This window comes from Colobus angolensis, unplaced genomic scaffold, assembly GCF_000951035.1.
Source record: "Colobus angolensis palliatus isolate OR3802 unplaced genomic scaffold, Cang.pa_1.0 Scaffold202, whole genome shotgun sequence".
Taxonomy (NCBI): Eukaryota; Metazoa; Chordata; class Mammalia; order Primates; family Cercopithecidae; genus Colobus; species Colobus angolensis.
The window spans coordinates 4,978,559-4,997,990 of NW_012115178.1; the positions used below are offsets into that span (position 1 = coordinate 4,978,559).

Genomic DNA, 19,432 nt, shown 5'->3' on the forward strand with positions numbered 1-19,432 from the left:
GTACCACTTATTTAAAAGGAAAGGTTTTATTTTATTTAAAGGCTTCAGTACAGAAAGGTTTGGGGGATGTGGTAAAGATGAGGATGAAGAGTTCTGTTTTAAGTAGTAAAGTCTAAAGAAACCTGAGTAGCGATGTCAGGTGATTGGTTGGGTATATAAGTATGCAGCTTAGAGAAGAGGATTGGAAGGCATTACTATTTAGTTGACATTTAAAACCATGGAAGAGAGTATATAGATAGAGAAAAGTGGCCCAGAATCGAGCCCACAAACAACACACCAGTGATCTCAACTGTGATTCAAAAAGATCACTGAACAATAAATAAAATGAATTTTGGGAGAGAGAATGACTGAGAATCCATTACATTGGATAAGCCAATGATAATGAAGGCCTAGACCAGAGTAAGTGAAAACTGATCTTTTTTCTCTTCTCATTGTCTACTCTCTCCCATGGCATTCTCACTTCACCTCCTAATGGCAGCCATTGCCTGTAGGTTTGTATTTCAGTCCTAATATTTCCACTTGCTTGCTGAACATCTCATTCTGAGCATCCCACCAGTACCTTAAACTGACTGACTCAAATCCAGATGATATCTCCCATCCACTTGAATTGCTCTTCCTATACTCCTACTCCTCTTGATGGTATCATGGGTCTTTTAGTGACCTAGAAGGGAAGAGGAGATCCCATCACCGAGTCTTCTTCCCCAACCCCCTATTTAATGAGTAAGTTGCCAAATTATTTTCATTGTGCATCTTAAATATTATTTAATTGTGCTAAGTTTCCATTTGTAAAATATAGTCACTTTTTAAAGTATCCACTGTTATAGATGCTAATAATTTTTTTTTTAACCAGAGATTGTGTTACTGTTTTTAAAGGACTAAATTTTCTTCAACGCTTTCTATCTTTGGACTAAGATAGAATATGAGAAAAAGGTTAAGACAGTCTGCAGAGAGATTTAGACTGGCAAAGCCATTCAACCTTAGCAGGAGGAACTACTTTGGTTCTATTTTTATCATCTCATTTAGGAATGAATCACTGAAAACAGAAATAGAAATAGAGATGGATAAGGAAGACCTGTGCCATCTAATTCATCTCCTTGTTAGTGCAGGGAAATTTCCTTTGCCAAATGCTTGTGAGGTATTATGCAATAAAAGTCATAGATTATAGCATTTCAATCATTTTGTAAGGTGACTATTTTTGGAGTTACTCTCAGCTTTGTTCTCTGAATTTCTTTTCATATATCCCTGTCATATGTGAAGTGTATCTCTTTGTACACAGAAATGGCTGAGGATCACAGAGATGAATGCAGATTATTTTTCTGTACTGGTGTTGAGTCTATATGAAGTTGACTTCTCTTGTTATGATCCTTTTTGTGACCAGTGGCACACATTTGTGAGGTCACTACCCAGAATGAGCCATGGTCCAGCTTGTGACTTAGGATGGTTAAAAACTAACAGGAACTTTTAGATATCAAACATGTCCCTTGGCGCCTAATGACACAAATGCATTATTCTAATTGGGTCAGTAGAATACTTAGTGTGGGTATAATACTCGTTAAACTTTGTGGCTTTGCATTGGAAGTAAAGGGGTGGCATTTTGGAGGAGTATTGTTCTTAAGTTCTTTGACTATTGCTCAATATCTCTGTAATCTCATTTATCTCATAAAAATTTGTATGTTCTTCTAAAAGATTTATTCTGTTGTGTTTCTGATTGTTGACTTTTTACATTTAGTTTTATCCTTTTAAAAATAAAACATTATTTCATCAGTAGTTATCATTCTTTCAGGTTCCATGATGTTTGCAAACCTCTTAGTTGGCAGTCTTCTATATGTGCTGTTAACATTCTGCATACCTCCTTTTCCACATCATCAATAAAGATACTAACATCACTAGATCTAGCATTTTCTTTGTGCCTTCCCACCAGCCATACCCCCTACTCCCAACTGAATGTACTCCATATAACATTATCTTTTGTTTATAGTGTTTGACATAGTTCTTAATCCAATTGAGTGTCTTCTTATTCAAGTCAATTATTTTGGGCAAGAGCAGTTCACATGAACCAACAAATAGATTGCAGTTTTGATCTGATTTCTGAAACTTCAATTATATAACTATAGTTATTTTAACAGTGTTTCTTTAAATTCTTTCTCAGCAACCCAGAGCATTCAAAATTAAGTACTTATAAAAAGCAACAACATAGGAATTCTAGAATGGTTTGAGACCTCATTTTTCTTTTCTTTTTTTAAATTGAGACAATGTTTCACTTTGTTGCCCAGGCTAAAGTGTAGTCAAGCAATCTTGGCTCACTGCAACCTCTGTCTCCCAGGTACAAGTGATTCTCCTGCCTCAGCCTCCCAAGTAGCTGGGACTACAGACATGCGCCTGGGTAATTTTTGTATTTTCAGTAGAGATGGGGTTTTGCCACGTTGGTCAGGCTGGTCTCGAACTCCTGACCTCAAGTGATCCACCCACCTCAGCCTCCCAAAGTGCTGAGATTACAGGCATGCATCACTGTGCCCAGCCTGCGAGACCTCATTTTTTCATAGGCTACCCATTTCCTTTATAGAGTACTAATTTGGAATTTAAGCAGCTGCCACTTTATAATAGTCACTTTTTCTCCATAGTCGAGACTGTAAAACTAGAGATCAGGCAAAAGGCCTTGATCAGCTGTGGATACTAAGAGTAGAAGGTCATGTCCGACCCGACTTTTCTTCTTACATGTTACAGAATTCTGGCAATTACTCAACAGCTGACCCAGAAATGTTTTTCCTAGAATATATAATAAAATTGTAAAGTAGAGATTTTAAGGTTTATGAGAAGTGTTAATGGACATGCTTGGATTTAGTGAAGCACACTAAAAGAAGAGTCCTTTGGTCTACAGTGTACATGAACTCAGCATTGCTCCCTTCCCTTTACCATGGCCAAGCATGCCCCTGAGAAGATATCATTCTCAGTCTCATCTGGTGTTCTAGGGAACCTGAAAGCCACAGGGATCAGAACAGCTGCAATAAATAAAGCATCTATTCAATACAGTTTCATGCCAAATATTATTCAGCATTCTTTTGGCCTTGGTTTGATAGAAAACAGCATGGTGAACTTACTACCTCTCATTTACTACAGTGAGCCCTAAGTATGAAAGATTTAACAATTCATACCTGCATGTAAGCAAAATCACTATTTGCATTACTTTAAAATTATTAAGACAGTAACACAGACAACTAAAAAATGTAATAAAGTCTGTTGTGGTTATTGAAGAGGTACTGGAATTAACACTAGGCTTTTTTATTCTCCATAGGGAAAATAATAGAGAAGCATTTAGAATATGTGTCCATGCAAATGTGTGAGTTGGAGAGGGATTTTAAAAAAATAAGTGTTACATATGTGACAATATAAGGAAGAATATTATTAAGGAATTTCACAGAATTTTTATGTAAAGTCTTGTCATACAGTATTATGATCTCAGGAATATTTTGTGATATTTACAGAGTCTTCTGAGGGTTCATTTATTCAGGTCATATTTTAAGGAAGAACTTATAAGATTCAGATCTAAAATATAATTCTGTAATATGCCCAACTGATCCCATTAAATCCAACTCGAAAAGGAGCAGTATAATGATGTGAAGAATTCCCATTCTTTGAGCTGTTACACCTCACTTGAAATGCATTCCTTCTGGATTAAAACAGCAATTTCTCTTTGTTTCTCTTTCCAGGCTGAGGTTCAACTATGCTACCTGGAAGCACAAAGAGATGCTGTTGAGCAGATGTCCCTCAAGCTGTACAGCGAGCAGTATACCAGCAGCAGCAAGCGAAAAGAGGAGTTTGCTGATATGTCAAAAGTTCATTCAGTGGGAAGCAATGGGTAGGGAACTATTCTTTTTGTTGTTTTATTCTCACTAATCTACTTTTTCAATGATTTTCCACTGGTAGGTGTTAGGAAGGTATTTCCTCTCTAGCTAACAGACAAGGAGAAGCTCAGTAGACTAGGCATTTATGTTCTTTTCCATTTGTGCCAGAATTGAAGACTGGATTTCATCAGCCTCTGCCATGTAACCCAGAACTTTCTGACTCATTATTAATTTTTAAAATACAACGTTGTGATTTTATAAGTGTTTTTGTGACTACAATGTGCTTTTAGTATTGATCTGTCTTCTTTATAAATTATTTTTTCCTTGTGTTTGCTATTTTTCAGATTTCACAATGTGTTTTAAAGCCTATTTGAGGACTTTTAAACACCAGAACCACACTGGAAACTTGGTAGAACATAATTTTCCTGAATAATGTAGAAATGTAATAATTGTTTAGAGACCATGGGTTAGCCACTTAGCTTCACATGAAGTCAGTTGGAATAGGCTAGCTCTTGAATTATCTATGGTATGTGAGAGGACCCAACACCTTTACTGACCCATCAACAATTTCATTCAGCCTGGGACATATGGCTGTATTTATATTATACTAACTATTCATACTATTGAACAGTTAAGTCACATATTTAGATAATTCCAAATGACTTTTAAAATGATGTGAACATTGTCTAAATATATGTGTATATGTATATACACATATATTTTTTCTTTTTTCCAGCCCAATTGTAATATTTAATAGGTGATTTTAGAGAGTAAAAGAGTAGTGATGAAATTGGATTATTTCATAGTACTAATAATTTGATAATAGTTATGCTCATAAAAATGGAAACAGTAACCTATTTTACTTTTAGACTTGTACCAGACAACACAAAGGAGAAACTATTCCCCAAAGTTACATTACATGTTAATAGCATTATATAAACCTATGGGATGTAACTCTAGCCAAAATATTTCTTAAAGTGACAAGAGGAAAGAAGCCTTTTCAAGCACTTGTTTGGATTTATTTTTTTTAAGTGCTTATAGTTCTGACTGGAACTACAATCCTCATATAAAGTTTTGGGATAAATTAAGTACACTGATGAAAAATTCTTTCTTATTATAAAAACCCAGTGTCTAAGAATACAGGAAATAACTCCTGTATTCTTAGTCATTCAGAGTCATAATTCTGTTTAGGAAATGAAAAGGGAATTTTCAAGTTTTCACATTTACCTATTTCTATAACTTGTTGCTCTATCAGTATATTTTAATACGTGAGACATGTTATATATGTAGTCAATTCATCTTACTTGATTCAGTAGTCATTTATTCACCAGAGGAAAAACATAGCAGCAAATAAGAAAGAAAATGTTAAATCTCGAAGCATGAACAATAAACTGCTTTGAGGCCTTAATGTGCTTTAATTTCTCTAAATGCCTAAATAGCCTCTGGTGTACATGCAAGCACAAACTTTAGGTCACATTTTCATGTTTTGTAAAAGCCCTGGGGATTGAACAGCACCACGTGCTTCTGACCCCGGATTCCAGGGACCCAACCTGAGCACTCACTCTGGGCTCCACAAATCATAAATCTGCCCTGGGAATTGCTTAGTTAACAACAAGCATTGTTCTGTGAAGTGGGAGTAGGTGAACTTGCCTGATATCCTTTGTTTATGCTCCTTGGGGTGCTGAAGGCTGTGCATTGTGCAGAAATTTAAGAGTGTCCTGAAAGAAAGCCAGCTATTTAATACTAAGGACAAAATCCATATACTCCTTTCTATTTTCTGTTTACATACAGAAAAGCATTGTTTGAGAAATGTATGTGGGTGAGGTTATCTGGGGTGTCCTGCCCTTAAAACTCTCTGTTCCCACAGTCAAATCCTTAATTCTAAAGCCTTAAGAAAGTAGCTTTGTAAAATTATCTGCTCCAATGATACATAAACTTCATTAATCATTGTTTTTGTTACATAGAATGAACATTGTTTCCAATAAGTAATTGTGGGAATGGTGTGGGCTTTCAAGGATCTTCATTCCACATGCAGATATCCAATACACTAAAGAGAAAATTAAATTGGTGATACAATTCATGTCATTTTATTTCCTTCTCATGCCTACAAGCATGCTAAAAAGATTATATGTACTAACGTAGTTGAAAAATGAATAAGACTACTCCAGGGAAGACTGAGCTGCTACACTGAGTGGTGATCTTAAGTTTCTGAGAATTTTATGTAGCCAAAATAACTTTTAGAAATGAATTTATAACCTCTTTAGCTTGACAAAAAGTTATATATCAAGGTGATATATCACAGCTTATATATTATACAACTCTGAATTGTGTGGTTAGCAGTTATGAATATATGTGGTAGGAGGATTTCCCTGAACATATGTGAGGCTTTATGAGTTCTAGTAACAGAGTTTGTTCACCTGTGGGAAACACTTGGCACTGGCTCCAGCATCCCAAAGTGGAACCATAGCTCCTGGAGGGAGCTGTGTGAGTCTCTGGTGATAAACAACAGTAGCAAAAGTCAGTGCTTTTCAATGTAGTTGAAAGCACTTACCAGTTGCATTTTTTCACCCAATAAATATTCATTGAGGGCCTACTATGTGCATGGCATGATGCTCTGAGCATAGTTTATCAAGAACACTTACTTTCTGTATATTTTGTAAAGTGTAACCATCTCTTTTTCAGATACCTTTTCCTATTGAGAGGTTATCTGATTTTATTTTTCTAATGAATTTCAAAGAGTCAGTTTAATTTGCTAAGTAGTATCATTCTTGATGTCAAAACTGAGTGTAGATTAAAAACCATGTCTTTTGTTCAGTCTGTATAAAGGAGAGAACTGAGAGGCATGGAGAGAAGGTTTAAAGTGGAGCTAAGACCTCGAGTCAGCACTCTGAGTCAAGAATACAGGAGATAATCTATAAAGTCACTCTTTGCCCTCTCTGTAAGGATTTATCTGGATTCTTAATAAGCTTTTCCCCCAAATCTGGTGTTGTGCATATTCCATACTGTCTGAAATTTGAATTAAGGTATCTTCCTACTATGAAGAAATGGAAGTCTTAAGTAGAGTTCATTAAACCTGCAAGGAAGTTTGGGCAAAACTTTGCAGAGCAGTTTTAAATCAAAACAAAAAAATTAACTCATTCATTAATTTGACAAACTATTTTTTTTTTTTTTTTTTGAGATAGGGTCTCATTCCCATTGTCCAGGCTGGATTGCAGTGGTGTGATCTTGGCTCACTGCAGCCACAACTTCCTTGGCTCAGGTGATTCTCCCACCTCAGCTTCCTGAGTCGATGGGACTCTGGGGTGGGGCACCATGCCCAGCTAATTTTTGTATTTTTAGTGGAGACAAGGTTTCACCATGTTGCCCAGGCTGAATTTGACAAACGTTTTAAAGTACTTTCTATATGTCAGGCTCTATGAAGTACAGATATTAAAATGGTGGAAATGAAATGGTTCCTTTTTCAGAAGCTCACAGTTTGGTAGAAGGAACCAGATCTCTGTAAACAGCATGGAATAAAGCATTTTAAGTGTCAAGTTAGAAATCTGTGTAGGGAAGAGGGGAGGGCTCATTGAAGGCAGAGCTCAATTCTGACTGTGTCAAGTAGAATTAGAGCAGGTCAGGAAAGAGCAGAGAGAGAAGGCTCTGGAGATGGTTTTTGAAAGAGGGCTAGGTCAGCAGAAGTGCTTTTCAATTTAACCAGAAAACCACATATTGAGCACCTACAAAGACATACCACAGTCCTTGCCTTCATTGAATTTGCAGTCTAGCAAGAGACTGTGGCATGAAGCCGATACTGATCTGTGCAGTGAGAGAGAAGGGGAAACAGAGAATGCTAGGGAGCTTAGAGCAAACAGGATGAGCTCTACAAAGCAGGGCTGCATCTCTCATATTCACTGCACTCTCTCCTGCATCTGGTGCAGTGCCTGGCAAGTGCTAGGTATGCAATGAATGAATGGATGCATGAATGAATAAGTAAAACTGATCCAGGGCTAAAAGGGAGGAAAGGTCTGGAATCATCAGACTGCTTACTGTTTCATAGGACTGAAGAGGAGGATTGAAGTTAAAGGAGGTGTGAAAAATAAGGCTTTGGAAGAAGGTGAAGTCCAGATCCAGAAGTTAGTGATTGAATTCATGGTTCTTAACCAAGATAGTGCATCAGGATGACCTGTGGAGCTTTTAAGCAGAAAAAAAGCCAGTCTGCCCCACCCTACTGAAAATTTTGATTCAGTAGGCAGAAGTAGATGATAGTGATTAGGTTCTAATGCTCACCAGCAGTTGAGAACCATTGCCTCAGTGGTTTTCAAAGTATGGTCTCTGGACCACCAGCAGCAGTGTCTCCTAGGAATGTGTTAGAAATGTCATTCCTAGGTCCCACTTCAGCCCTATTATACTAGAAAGTCTAGGGGTGGATACCAGCAATCTTTGTTTAACAAGCATCCCAGGTGATTCTGGTTTTTTTCTTTTGTTTTTTGTTTTTGTTTTTGAGACAAAGTCTTGCTCCGTTGCCTAGGCTGGAGTGTAGTTGCATGATCTTGGCTCACTGCAGCCTCCGCCTCCTGGGTTCAAGCGATTCTTGTCCCTCAGTCTCTCAAGTGTCTGGGATTACAGGTGCACGCCACAATGCCTGGCGAATTTTTATATTTTTAGTAGAGACGGAGTTTCATCATGTTGCCCAAGCTAGTCTCGAACTCCTAACCTCAAGTGATTCACCCACCTCAGCTTTCTAAAGTGCTGAGGTTACAGGAGTGAGCCACGACACCCAGACCCTCCCAGGTGAATCTAGTGCTGAAGTGTGAGAAGCACCACTTTAGACATTAAAGACTTTTAGGTTGACAGTTAACGGAGCACGTGGATACTAGATGGCAACTGAAGCCAGAAAGTATCAGTAAACCTCAATGGCCCACGGGATGAAGAGAGTGAGGGAGAAGAAACCATTCTGATGCCCTAGTTATTGGCTCAAAGAGAAAGAAAACAAGAATACTTGGATTCAAGTGATTTTGGTGTCATTCAACATGTAATATTTATTTAGCCCCTATTAAGTGCAGGCTGTGTTAGGCACTGGGGACATAGAGGCAGTGGGACACAAAAGGTGATAGGTATATGGAAATCAGGAAAACCTTCCAGAAGAAGTGTCATGGAGGATGGCCCAGGATCAGAAATGACAAGGGTGTTTCTCACAGAGAAGGCAGTGTGTGCAAACAGCCGGAATGACTAAAGGATGCCCAGTATGACTAGATGAGTAGTTTGCAACAATTATCTACTAACTGTGTGGAGAATAGATTGGTTAGGTCTAGGCTAGACAATGCTCAGTTAAGAGGCTATTCCAGTCATTCAAATAAGAAATAGGCCCTGAGCTAAGACAACAACAATAGAAACTGAAAGAAGCTGCATTGACAAGCCTTGCTCACCTGGCAGATGGGGTTGTTGAGGGAGGGGTTATTTGAGAACGGACCTCCATATTTCAGACTCGTGCACTCTGGGAGACAGATGTGGCATTCACTGAGGAGGGGAATGCAGAGGAAGAGGAAGAGAGAGGAAGAGCGGAGTATTTGAGACATAGTTTTTTCTATGGTCTCTGAAACATCTAAGTAGAAAAGCCCAGGAAACAGATCTGGAGGTCAGAAATGTTTTGGTCTCCTCAGCCAACATGAAGGACAGTGTGGTAACTATGGGGTAGCAGAGGCTGAGAGAGCCAAGAATTTACCTTGTGGTAAACTATGCCCTCCCTGCCAGGTGAACATAGATTGTCTTTAAGGAATGCTTATTTTTAAAACTATAGGTAAGCAGAACATTTTTATTTCAGTCAGAGTATTTCCTGCTGTAATATGCAAGAATTACAAAATAAAGACTACGCCATTGAGAATTCCAGGTAATATCTTGATTGACAGGAATTGAGGACTACAGTTGACTATTATTTTCTCTCTTGAAGCTATAGGTAAAAGCTCCTGATCCTAGATATTAGATTGCATTGAGTCTGCTCAGATTGCTTCCAACTACACAAATAATGTTTATTTTTAGGGATAAGTCATGCATTCACTATAGTCTAATTTCCTAAGAGGAGAGAGAGCAACTAGATTAAAAATTAAGAATAGAATTCAAGTTAACTCTCTGCTACTTTTTAGCTATGGAACCTTGATTGGTACATTTAATCTCACCAAGATATCTCAGTCTACAAAATGGGAATCATTATCCTAGTGTACTTCATGTTTTTTTTTTTTTTGAGAAAGGAAATGCAATAATTGATAGGAAAATATCTAAAATACCTAGAATGCAATAGATAATATGAAAAATCAGTTAACAAAATATTTATTTTCCAACTATTGTGTTGCAGGCAGTGGTATGAGATGCTAGCAATGAAAAAGATACATAAGACTTAATCTCCATAGTCTTCAGTGTAGTGAGAGACGTTTAGATACATCCTTATAAAACAATGGGCAGGGCTGGGCACAGTGGCTCACGCCTATCATCCCAGCACTTTGGGAGGCCAAGGCAAGAGGATCATTTGAGCCTGGGAGTTCAAGACCAGCCTGGGCAACATAGTAAGACCCCTGGGACCCTGCAACCTACCGAAAACTTTTTAAAGTAGCTGGGCATGGTGGTTTGCACCTATGGTCCCAGTTACCTAGGAGGTTGAGGCAGGAAGATTGCTTGAGCCCAAGAGGTTGAGGCTGCAGTGAGCTGTGATCACGCCACTGCACTCCAACCTGGGAGACAGAGTGAAACCATGTCTCGAAAAATAAATTACCTAATTAAGAAGGGGGAAATTTTAAGATATAGAGTGTTATGGGAGTACTTAGAAGGGCTACCTAATCCAGCCTAGCTGAAAGGGGTCAAGAAGGCTTGGGGGGAGGAGGGAACATCTGAGCTATCTTAAAAGATGCATAGATTTTAGCCATTAGAAGAGGTCTGTGCTGTTCAAATGGCATTTATTCAAGTCAGGCAATAACAAATGCTGACGAGGATGTGAAGAAAAGGGAAGCCTCATACACTGTTGGTGGGAATCTAAATTCGTACAACCAGTATGGAGAACAGTTTGGAGGTTCCTCAAAAAGCTGAAAATAGGGCTACTATACAATCTAGTAATCCCACTGCTGGGCATATACTCCAAAGAGAGGAAATCAGTATATTGAAGAAATATCTTTACTCTCATATTTATTGCAGCGTTGTTCATAATAGCCAAGCTTTGGAAGCAACTTAAGTGTCCCATCAACAGATAAATATATAAAGAAAATGTAGCACTTATACACAATGGAGTACTATTCAGCCATAAAAAAGAATGAGCTTCTGTCATTTGCAACAACATTATGGAATGGGAGGTCATTATGTTAAGTGAAATTAGCCAGGCACAAAAAGTGAAAGATTGCATGGTCTCACTTTATTTTTGGAATCTAAAAATCAGAACGGTTGAAATCATGGAGACAGAGATGGATGGTTACTAGAGACTAGGAAGGGTACTAGGGCATCAGAGTGGGGGAGGTGTAGATTGTTAATGGGTTAAAATAAAATACAAAGAATGAATAAGAAATAGTACTTAATAGCACAACAGGGGCGCTATAGTCAATAATAACTTTATTGTACATTTTAAAATAAAGAAAAGAGTATAATTGGATTGTTTGTAACACAAAGACTAAATATTGAGAGGATGGATGCCCAATTTTCCATGATGTGATTATTACTCATTGCACTCCTGTACCAAAATAGCTCATGTACTCCATAAATATATATACTTACTATGTACCCACAAAGATTAAAAATAAAAAATTTGAAATAAATAAAACAAAAAGTAAAAGAGGGATATGTAGAGGGAGGGTGAGGATTTCAGCCATAAGACAGAAACTAGGTAGGGGCAGTATCTGAATGTGTTGAGGTTTACTACAAATAGTTTGATGCTGTTGAAGCAGAAGATCATGGAGGTGATTTCTGAATCTGCTTCCTGGAATTAGAAGGATTCCAAGAGAGTTTTTAGGGACTTCCACTCCTGTGGGAGAAGTTCCAGTCTCATCAGTTGTATGCCTGACTTCCTCTGGCTGTGGATGAAATTGGGCAATGTCTACAGCTAGAGATACAGTTGAGGTTTATGCCTTGTATCTGAGAATTCAGGAATAGTTCAGCCCTCATCACACAAGGGTTTAGTATAAATTTTCTTCCCAAATGGAAACAGTATATATAGGTTAATCCCAAGCACAACAGGCTGAATAAAATGAACTTTAAATTAAAATAGGATTATAGGCTAAAAGTTCGGCAGGAAAGATGAGTTCATTTTCTTTTAGGAAAAGAAGTGCCTCTAGATGAATGTGAAAGTATATATAAATATAACATCCCCAAAGAGAAGTGATATTGACAAATGAAAACAAATGAATCACGATTTAAAATATCACTTGATTAAAGACAAATTTGTTTATCTAAATTAATTAAACAATAAGATATGCCAAATGACTTTAACCAAATGAGAAGGGATATAATCACCCTGGATTTCCTGCCATGGGTTAATCTTTCTGGTTTTCTGTTGAGCAGCATGCAAAATATTCATGCTCTCTCATACTATCTCTCTCTCTCTCTGTCTTTCTCTCTCTCTGTCTTTCTCTTGTTTTTTTCCTCTCTCTCTTACAAACAAACATACTCTGACCATTTTGAATTTCTGCCCAGTGGGTATTTTTAGAACACTGATACATAAAGTGTTTTCTTTTTGGTGCACACCAGCCATAAAATGATGTGCTATTCTTATGTGTGCCAATGTTGATAACAGCCTCACATATAGATTAAATCACTAGACAACCCAAAGAAATCTTATTTCCATCCTGCATTTCTACTTCCTTCCCTTGACTCTTGCCTTACCTCAGTCTAATAGAAGATCAGTGTTCAATTCAGGCCCTTTTTTTGCTCTGGAACTGTTCAATAGTAAGGTAACAATGTAGGCTACAGTCAAAAGGAGCAAAATGTGCCTGTCTACTTCCTGGATAAATGATATTCTGACCACTATGTAATTATTGAAATAGGTCTTTCTGAACTAAAACAAACAAAAAAATCTTACCAGTAGAAATGTGTTCACTTGGGTCATGATATTATACCCCTCTAATGTGAAATATATTAAATCGATTGTAGACCTAGATAGTCTTCCACTTCAGTGATCTCATGCCATCCATGCCAATAGCCAACAAAAGACAAACCAGAGAGGTAGAAGCATGCTTTTGGGAGAAGTATGACTTCAAAGTTAACAGTGTACTCAACTAATGAAGATATATACACACACACACACACACACACACACTATATTATATATATAAATATATATATACTATATTGTATACACACACACACACCACATCTTTCATGATAACAATGATCAATTTTGTACTGTTTTGGGGAGTTGATGGGGCCCGTTGGAAAAGGGGAAAATTGCCAACAGGGACAATGAGAAGGCGCCTAAAACAAATCTCACTTACTTCATTTTAGTATACTGAGGTTAGCTCTTTTCTTTCAAATGTATTCCTTTATTCATTTTCCTATCCCCTTCAACAAAGGATCTGAGTCAACTTACAAAACTATTGACAGTAAAATAGAATAAATGTTTGACTGAAATAATTTAAGCAAAAGTAAAGTAAGAAAATAAACAAATGTATATCCTATGTGTGTCCTCAAGAAGGGCTATGATTTGGCTCTGGGCTATCCACACCCAAAGAATAAAATGAAATTTTATCTATCAGAGAATTCATAGTGTCCTATGATTAAAAATAATCGGTATCAGGTGATGCACAACTTCTTATGCTGTTGGGACCTGAGAGGAATTTCTCCTGCAGCTCTTTAAGGCAGAGACAGGTGTCTGTGATACTACATCTATGCAAGAGAAGTCAAATCCCCAAAGCAGTTTTTTTGATGTAGGCTGCAGAAGTGATGTCAAAGCACAATTCAGTAAGAACAGTTCCATAAGTAACTAAAATCTTGTAGTCCAAGCATAGCACTCTCTGGGTAGGGTCAGCCTAATAAAGGATAGCTTTTCATATTAATTGTGCTACCAGACTTTTGTTAGGATTTGGTAACAAATAATTATTTCCAGGTTGTTGATATATTGCCTATTATATCTTGGAAAACTAGTGAGGCCTACAGTAGGGTAATCCTTTAATGAAAGGGTGAACTGCCCAACCCACACCAGTGTGCCATTAGGTTTGGATCCATTCCCCTGTTAACACACAAATGATAACACAGAACGGTTTATCTTTTAAAAAAATAATCTCTTTGTCTTTTGAAGTACTTTTATCCATTTGTTATTCCAAGTACTGATTTTAAAATTCTTCAGAATGTTTTCTGTTTCCCTGGGTAGAACTTAGTCCAGCGTATTATCTAAAAACTCGGACAAGCCTTTGAGTTACTGATAGTATAACAGAATCCTCTAAATACACCCAGAAATCTACACTGATGTTTCTAATGTTATAGATTATCTCATCGGTTAGAATTTTTAGTGGATTATCATGGTGCTTTATGCTTTTTATTTCAATAATAGGTGTTGGTGGACAGATGGTCCACGAGAAAGCAGGGCCAGTTATTAATAAGTTTGTAGGCTTGATTTTATTTTTCTTAGACATGTTCACATGTATGTGGGTATATATAAAAATTGAGGAAATTACTGCTAGAAAGAACTCCATATTCCTTTTTATTTATTAATGGCAAAGGCAGGCTGCTTTTCTCATGAGGAAGTCGCTCATGAATTTTCATTCAAAATAGTAAATTAGTGTCCACACTTTAATATGTTTAGAGTGGAAAGGAATTCTACATGCAACTGTGCATATCAGATTCCATGTCTGGGAAGCTACATTTTATTCTTTAATGATATTATGATTGGAGACATAACAGGCACCACTGTTATATCTCCCTTCTGTGCTTAGATGACATATGGAGTAGAGGATGATGGGAAATTCTGATCTATTATTAGTATTTTACTTCAGTAAAATACTTAAACTATATTTTTGCAAGATTTTGTTACACTCTTTTACATGTCTTTTTTGAAAGCCAGAGGCAAACTTTCCTAGGCAAATAATGTGAACAGCGAACACTTAGTGAATATTTGGGGAAGGAATCAATATGCTAAAGAAGCTAGGAAAATTGGATCATTTAATAGAACTCCCAATATAGACAGGTGGTATTTCAGGAACCAGTCTGGTGTTTTTAGATGTCTTAGTGTGAATTAACATTAAGCATACAAAAGATGTATTCTTAAGTGCCCCAAAACACACACACGCGCGCGCGCGCCCACACACACACACACACACACACACACACACACACACACGATTACTCAGCCTTAGGTAGAAAACCTGTGAGGATTTTTAGTGTTACATATTTTTTTCAACCAATAATTGCTCTATTTTGATGATTTCTTAATTTGGTTGTCTGTTTTCATCAAAATTCCTTAGTGAGTCCAGTTGAAACCTCATATATTCACACACACCTCGCATTGATTTCACTTGGGTGAAACTTTATCGTTTAAGCAAAGTTTAAGTTGAAATGTTGAGTTAATGATGCTCACTTTAAATACCAAAGGCTGAATGCATTTATGTATTCAAACACTTAGCTAGTCAAATATAACTCCCATCAGGGTTTAGAGGAAGGATTATTTCTTAAACTATGCTGGCCTCACAAGTAATATATTACCATCAAATCTGCAGAAAAATGATACTAAATAAGGTTGTTAGTATTTGATTTATTTATAAAAGCCCTAGAATCTTTTTTAACCTTAAAAAGGCAAAGTAAAATGGTGGGCAAGATGCTGTGAAATACTTAGAGCCCATAGTACTTAAACCCAAACTTAAAACTAAACACTAAAGAAACATTTTGCACATCTATTTCTCTATAGTCTTGTCTGTTTAAATCCTTAAACTATAAAACAAATACATTTATACTTCTATATTTATCTAAGAAAAACTGACTTCAAGTTAGAGGACTTTTTCTCCCCATAACATGATTAAGCTACTTACATCAGAATGTCCAACTCTTTTACTGTGAACCCATTTAAGATCAAGTATATGGCAATTTAAATAAAAAGTATCAAAAAGAATATATTTTGGTCAAATGTTTGCTTTATAACACTTTCATAGAGTATATATGAATCTGCTTTATAACACTTTCATAGAAATTGTAACATATACATAGAGTATTAAAATGGTATGCTAACAGGCCTTTTAACATCTAGGAGATTACAAATGAGAGTGACTGCCTTGACATAAACCCAAGCATAATTACAAAGAAAATTTTATGAGGAAAGTCCCTCCAAAAGGGACTCGTAGTTCTTATATTTGTATTCCTATAAGATTATAAGCTACTTGCCACAATTTTAATCACCTCTCTCCTTTCAAAACAGAGAGATGAGAGCAGTTGTCACTAGAAATTCAAGAGAAGATCCTGGTTCTGAATTCAGCTGATAAAATCAGCGTATTCTCCATGGGAATACAGACCTGTTAACTAGTTCTGCCCTACCCTTGATACATTCACTTGTTCATGATCTTTTCTATTTTCCTGTAGAGTAGCTGGAACTTTTCCTGGAGCACATTGTCTTATAAAATCACTCAAAATGCATGCCTTTGCAGGTAACATAAACGTAAGAAAGTGAACTCTTTCCTTACTTAAGAAGTTTCCTGTAATAATGGGGACATTAAATTGTGGTAATTTCAGAATCTTTAGAAAGGACCTGCAAAGAAATTCAGTAATTTATTTCTGATTTGCCACTGTTTTTTTGAGACAGAGCCTTGCTCTGTCGCCCAGGCTGGAGTACAGTGGCATGATCTCAGCTCACTGCAACCTCTGCTGCCTGGGTTCAAGCAATTCGCCTGCCTCAGCCTCCCAAGTAGCTGGGTCTACAAGCATGTGCCACCATGCCTGGCTAATTTTTGTATTTTTAGTAGAGGTGGGGTTTCGCCATGTGGGCCAGGCTAGTCTCAAACTCCTGACCTCAGGTGATCTGTCTGCTTGGACCTCCCAATGTGCTGGGATTACAGGTGTGAGCCACTGCGCCTGGCTTTGATTTGCCGTTGTTATATGTTTGATTTCAGTAAATGTGGAAAAATTTCAGGTCTTTTCCAACTTGTGGATTAACACATGGCCAAGAATCTGAAATCAGGCACAAATGCTTTTAAGAAAAATGTTTTTGTCTTCTGTTTTGAGATTTTGTGAGAATTTGTTTAGGACATCGGTGCTCATTGTGTACCAATGAAACAAAATGTGGTACCAAGGCATTTACTGTATCTAACAAATCAAATATTAAATCTAAATATTCTCTGCTAGGATGAAAACAAACTAGAGTGGATAAAGGGTGAGCATCTGTATTAGGTTCATTTGCTACTTGCAGGTCTCCAGTGTAGACTGTTTGAGAAAAAGTCTTAAGTGACTTTTGTTCCAAGGCCCATGATAAGGAGAATAATAGAAGGAAACAGTTCAATAGATATAAATGTATGCTAAAAAGCCAGTGAAAAAATTTCCATGCTTCAGAGCATTTTATTATTTTATGTATTTTTAAATTTATTTGAAAACTATTCATTAATAATTCTCATGTTCATAAACCTCCTTTATTTGTCTTTCACTATAGAAAAGAGGAGGACGTGAAAGAAAGGGGAAGGCAATTAACATTGATTTAACATCTACTACATATAATCATTTTAAGTAAGTGAATTTACCATTTTAATATAGTAAAAACAAAATCTCACGTAAAGAATGAGTAAAGTAGCCTGTTCATGGCACTAGTTGTATTGGTATTGGCCTTTGGCGATGAGATGCTATTATATCTGCTGATACATGCTGCTTTTCTGAAGTCATTCTTGCCCCACTGAAGGTTTTTGGTTTCTTTATCTAGATTCATTTATCATCAATCACCAGGGACTATGCTGGACACTGAGGATGCAAAGATAATAAATTCATCTCTTCCCCTTGAATTTCTTAGTCATAATCAAAATTTCTTTTTCTATGGTACACATGAATGAAAAAGAAACAAACTTCTTTCTTTTCTCTTGCTGACTGATATTTTTATGAGGCACCCTACACTCACACTTTCCTAGAAAAGCAAGAAGAAAACTTGCTTTAAGATCAGAGTTTAGGCTCTCAGACACATTATAGCCTCTCTAATAAATTAACATTCGCTTTAGGAAATACTCTCTTGGGATCAATGCTCTGTTTTTCAGATTTTCTAATTGTCTCCATTATTTTCTCCAAGAAGACATCTGAGCATATAGGGATTTACATGATCTTGTAATTCTGGGGTGCAGTGGAGTCCCCTGGCTTAACACAGTGCTTAGATACAGCCTGGCTGGGCTTATTGAAATGGGTTTTTTCAAGGATATTATGAGGCTTCCTCCCACAGAGGGCTGTAGCTGGTCTAGCTTATATTGTTACCTCTTGACTTGGTCAGGGCTCGGTGGTATTTCTTGCTGACTAAGCCTCAACTCAGCCCTCACTGACCCTGCCAACTCCCTGTGGTCTGGATTCAGAGACCCACCTGGCTCTCCTTTTGTTGGAGAGAGGCCGTCGTTGTGCCTTTGTTGTCATGGCAATGCCTCTTTCAAGTTCACCAGCTGAACTCTCAAGAACCTTGGAGTCTCTTCTTGGGAGAATGAGAGAACAACAGAGCAAAGAGAATGCTAACCAAAGATCTCTCTCTGTCTACAACATCCCCACTCCAGGTTATTGTGGGGACAATGTATGAGGCAATTTCCTCCCAGAGTTCTGACCAGGAAATGGAGTTGACATCCTTGTGCTTTGGGCTTTTTTCCCAGCCTGTTTCACATGCCTCCTTTCTAGGTCTTAGGCCAAGAGAGAGAAGCACACACATCTGAGCACCTGCTCCTCCTGCCTTATTCTTTTTTATTCTCCAAATCCTCTTACATGGAAAGGGTGAGCTTTCTCTTCCTTTCCCCTTTGCTTTAATAATCCCTTGAATCATATACTCTTCTAATTTTGTGGGTGGCATTCCACCTTTTCTGTCTTTATGGTTAAAATATAGGAGGGTACAAGGAGAGAGAAATAGCGACCATAATTCAGGAAGTATTTCCATATGGTTATACCTATCACATAAGGAAATGTTTATTAGTTATTCCTTATTAGTCACAGAGTCAATAAAGAAAACCAGATGATTTATTTTTTGTTTGGTCCTTTTATAGTGGTTGGGTTTTGTTTTGTTTTAGTACTTTGAAATGGGATACTAGTTCAGATTTCACATATATGCTGGAGGTCCTTGCTACTCAGTGTTCTCCATGGGCCCAGCACAGTGGCTCATGCCTATAATCCCAGGAGGCCGTGGTGGGTGGATCACGAGATCAGGAGATCGAGACCATCCTGGCTAACACGGTGAAACTCCATCTCTAGTAAAAATACAAAAAACTAGCCAGGCGTGGTGGTGGGCGCCTGTAGTCCCAGCTACTCTGGAGGCTGAGGCAGGAGAATGGCATGAACCCGGGAGGCGGAGCTTACAGTGAGCCGAGATCAAACCACTGCACTCCAGCCTGGGCAACAAGCGAGACCCCATCTCAAAAAAAAAAAAAAAAGTGTCGTCCATGGACCATCAGTGTTGCCAACACTTGTTAGAAATGAAGAATCTCAAGCCCCACCCTAGA

General features: G+C 37.5%; 1 protein-coding gene across 1 annotated transcript in view; it reads left to right on the plus strand.

The window, feature by feature from the left end:
- The window catches only part of AKAP6 (A kinase (PRKA) anchor protein 6), a 524,753-nt gene that overhangs the window by 354,870 nt on the left and 150,451 nt on the right, over window positions 1-19,432 (plus strand). The window contains exon 9 of the mRNA XM_011941871.1: window positions 3,708-3,856. Within this exon, the coding sequence (XP_011797261.1) occupies window positions 3,708-3,856 (149 nt within the window). The remainder of the gene's footprint in view (window positions 1-3,707; window positions 3,857-19,432) is intronic.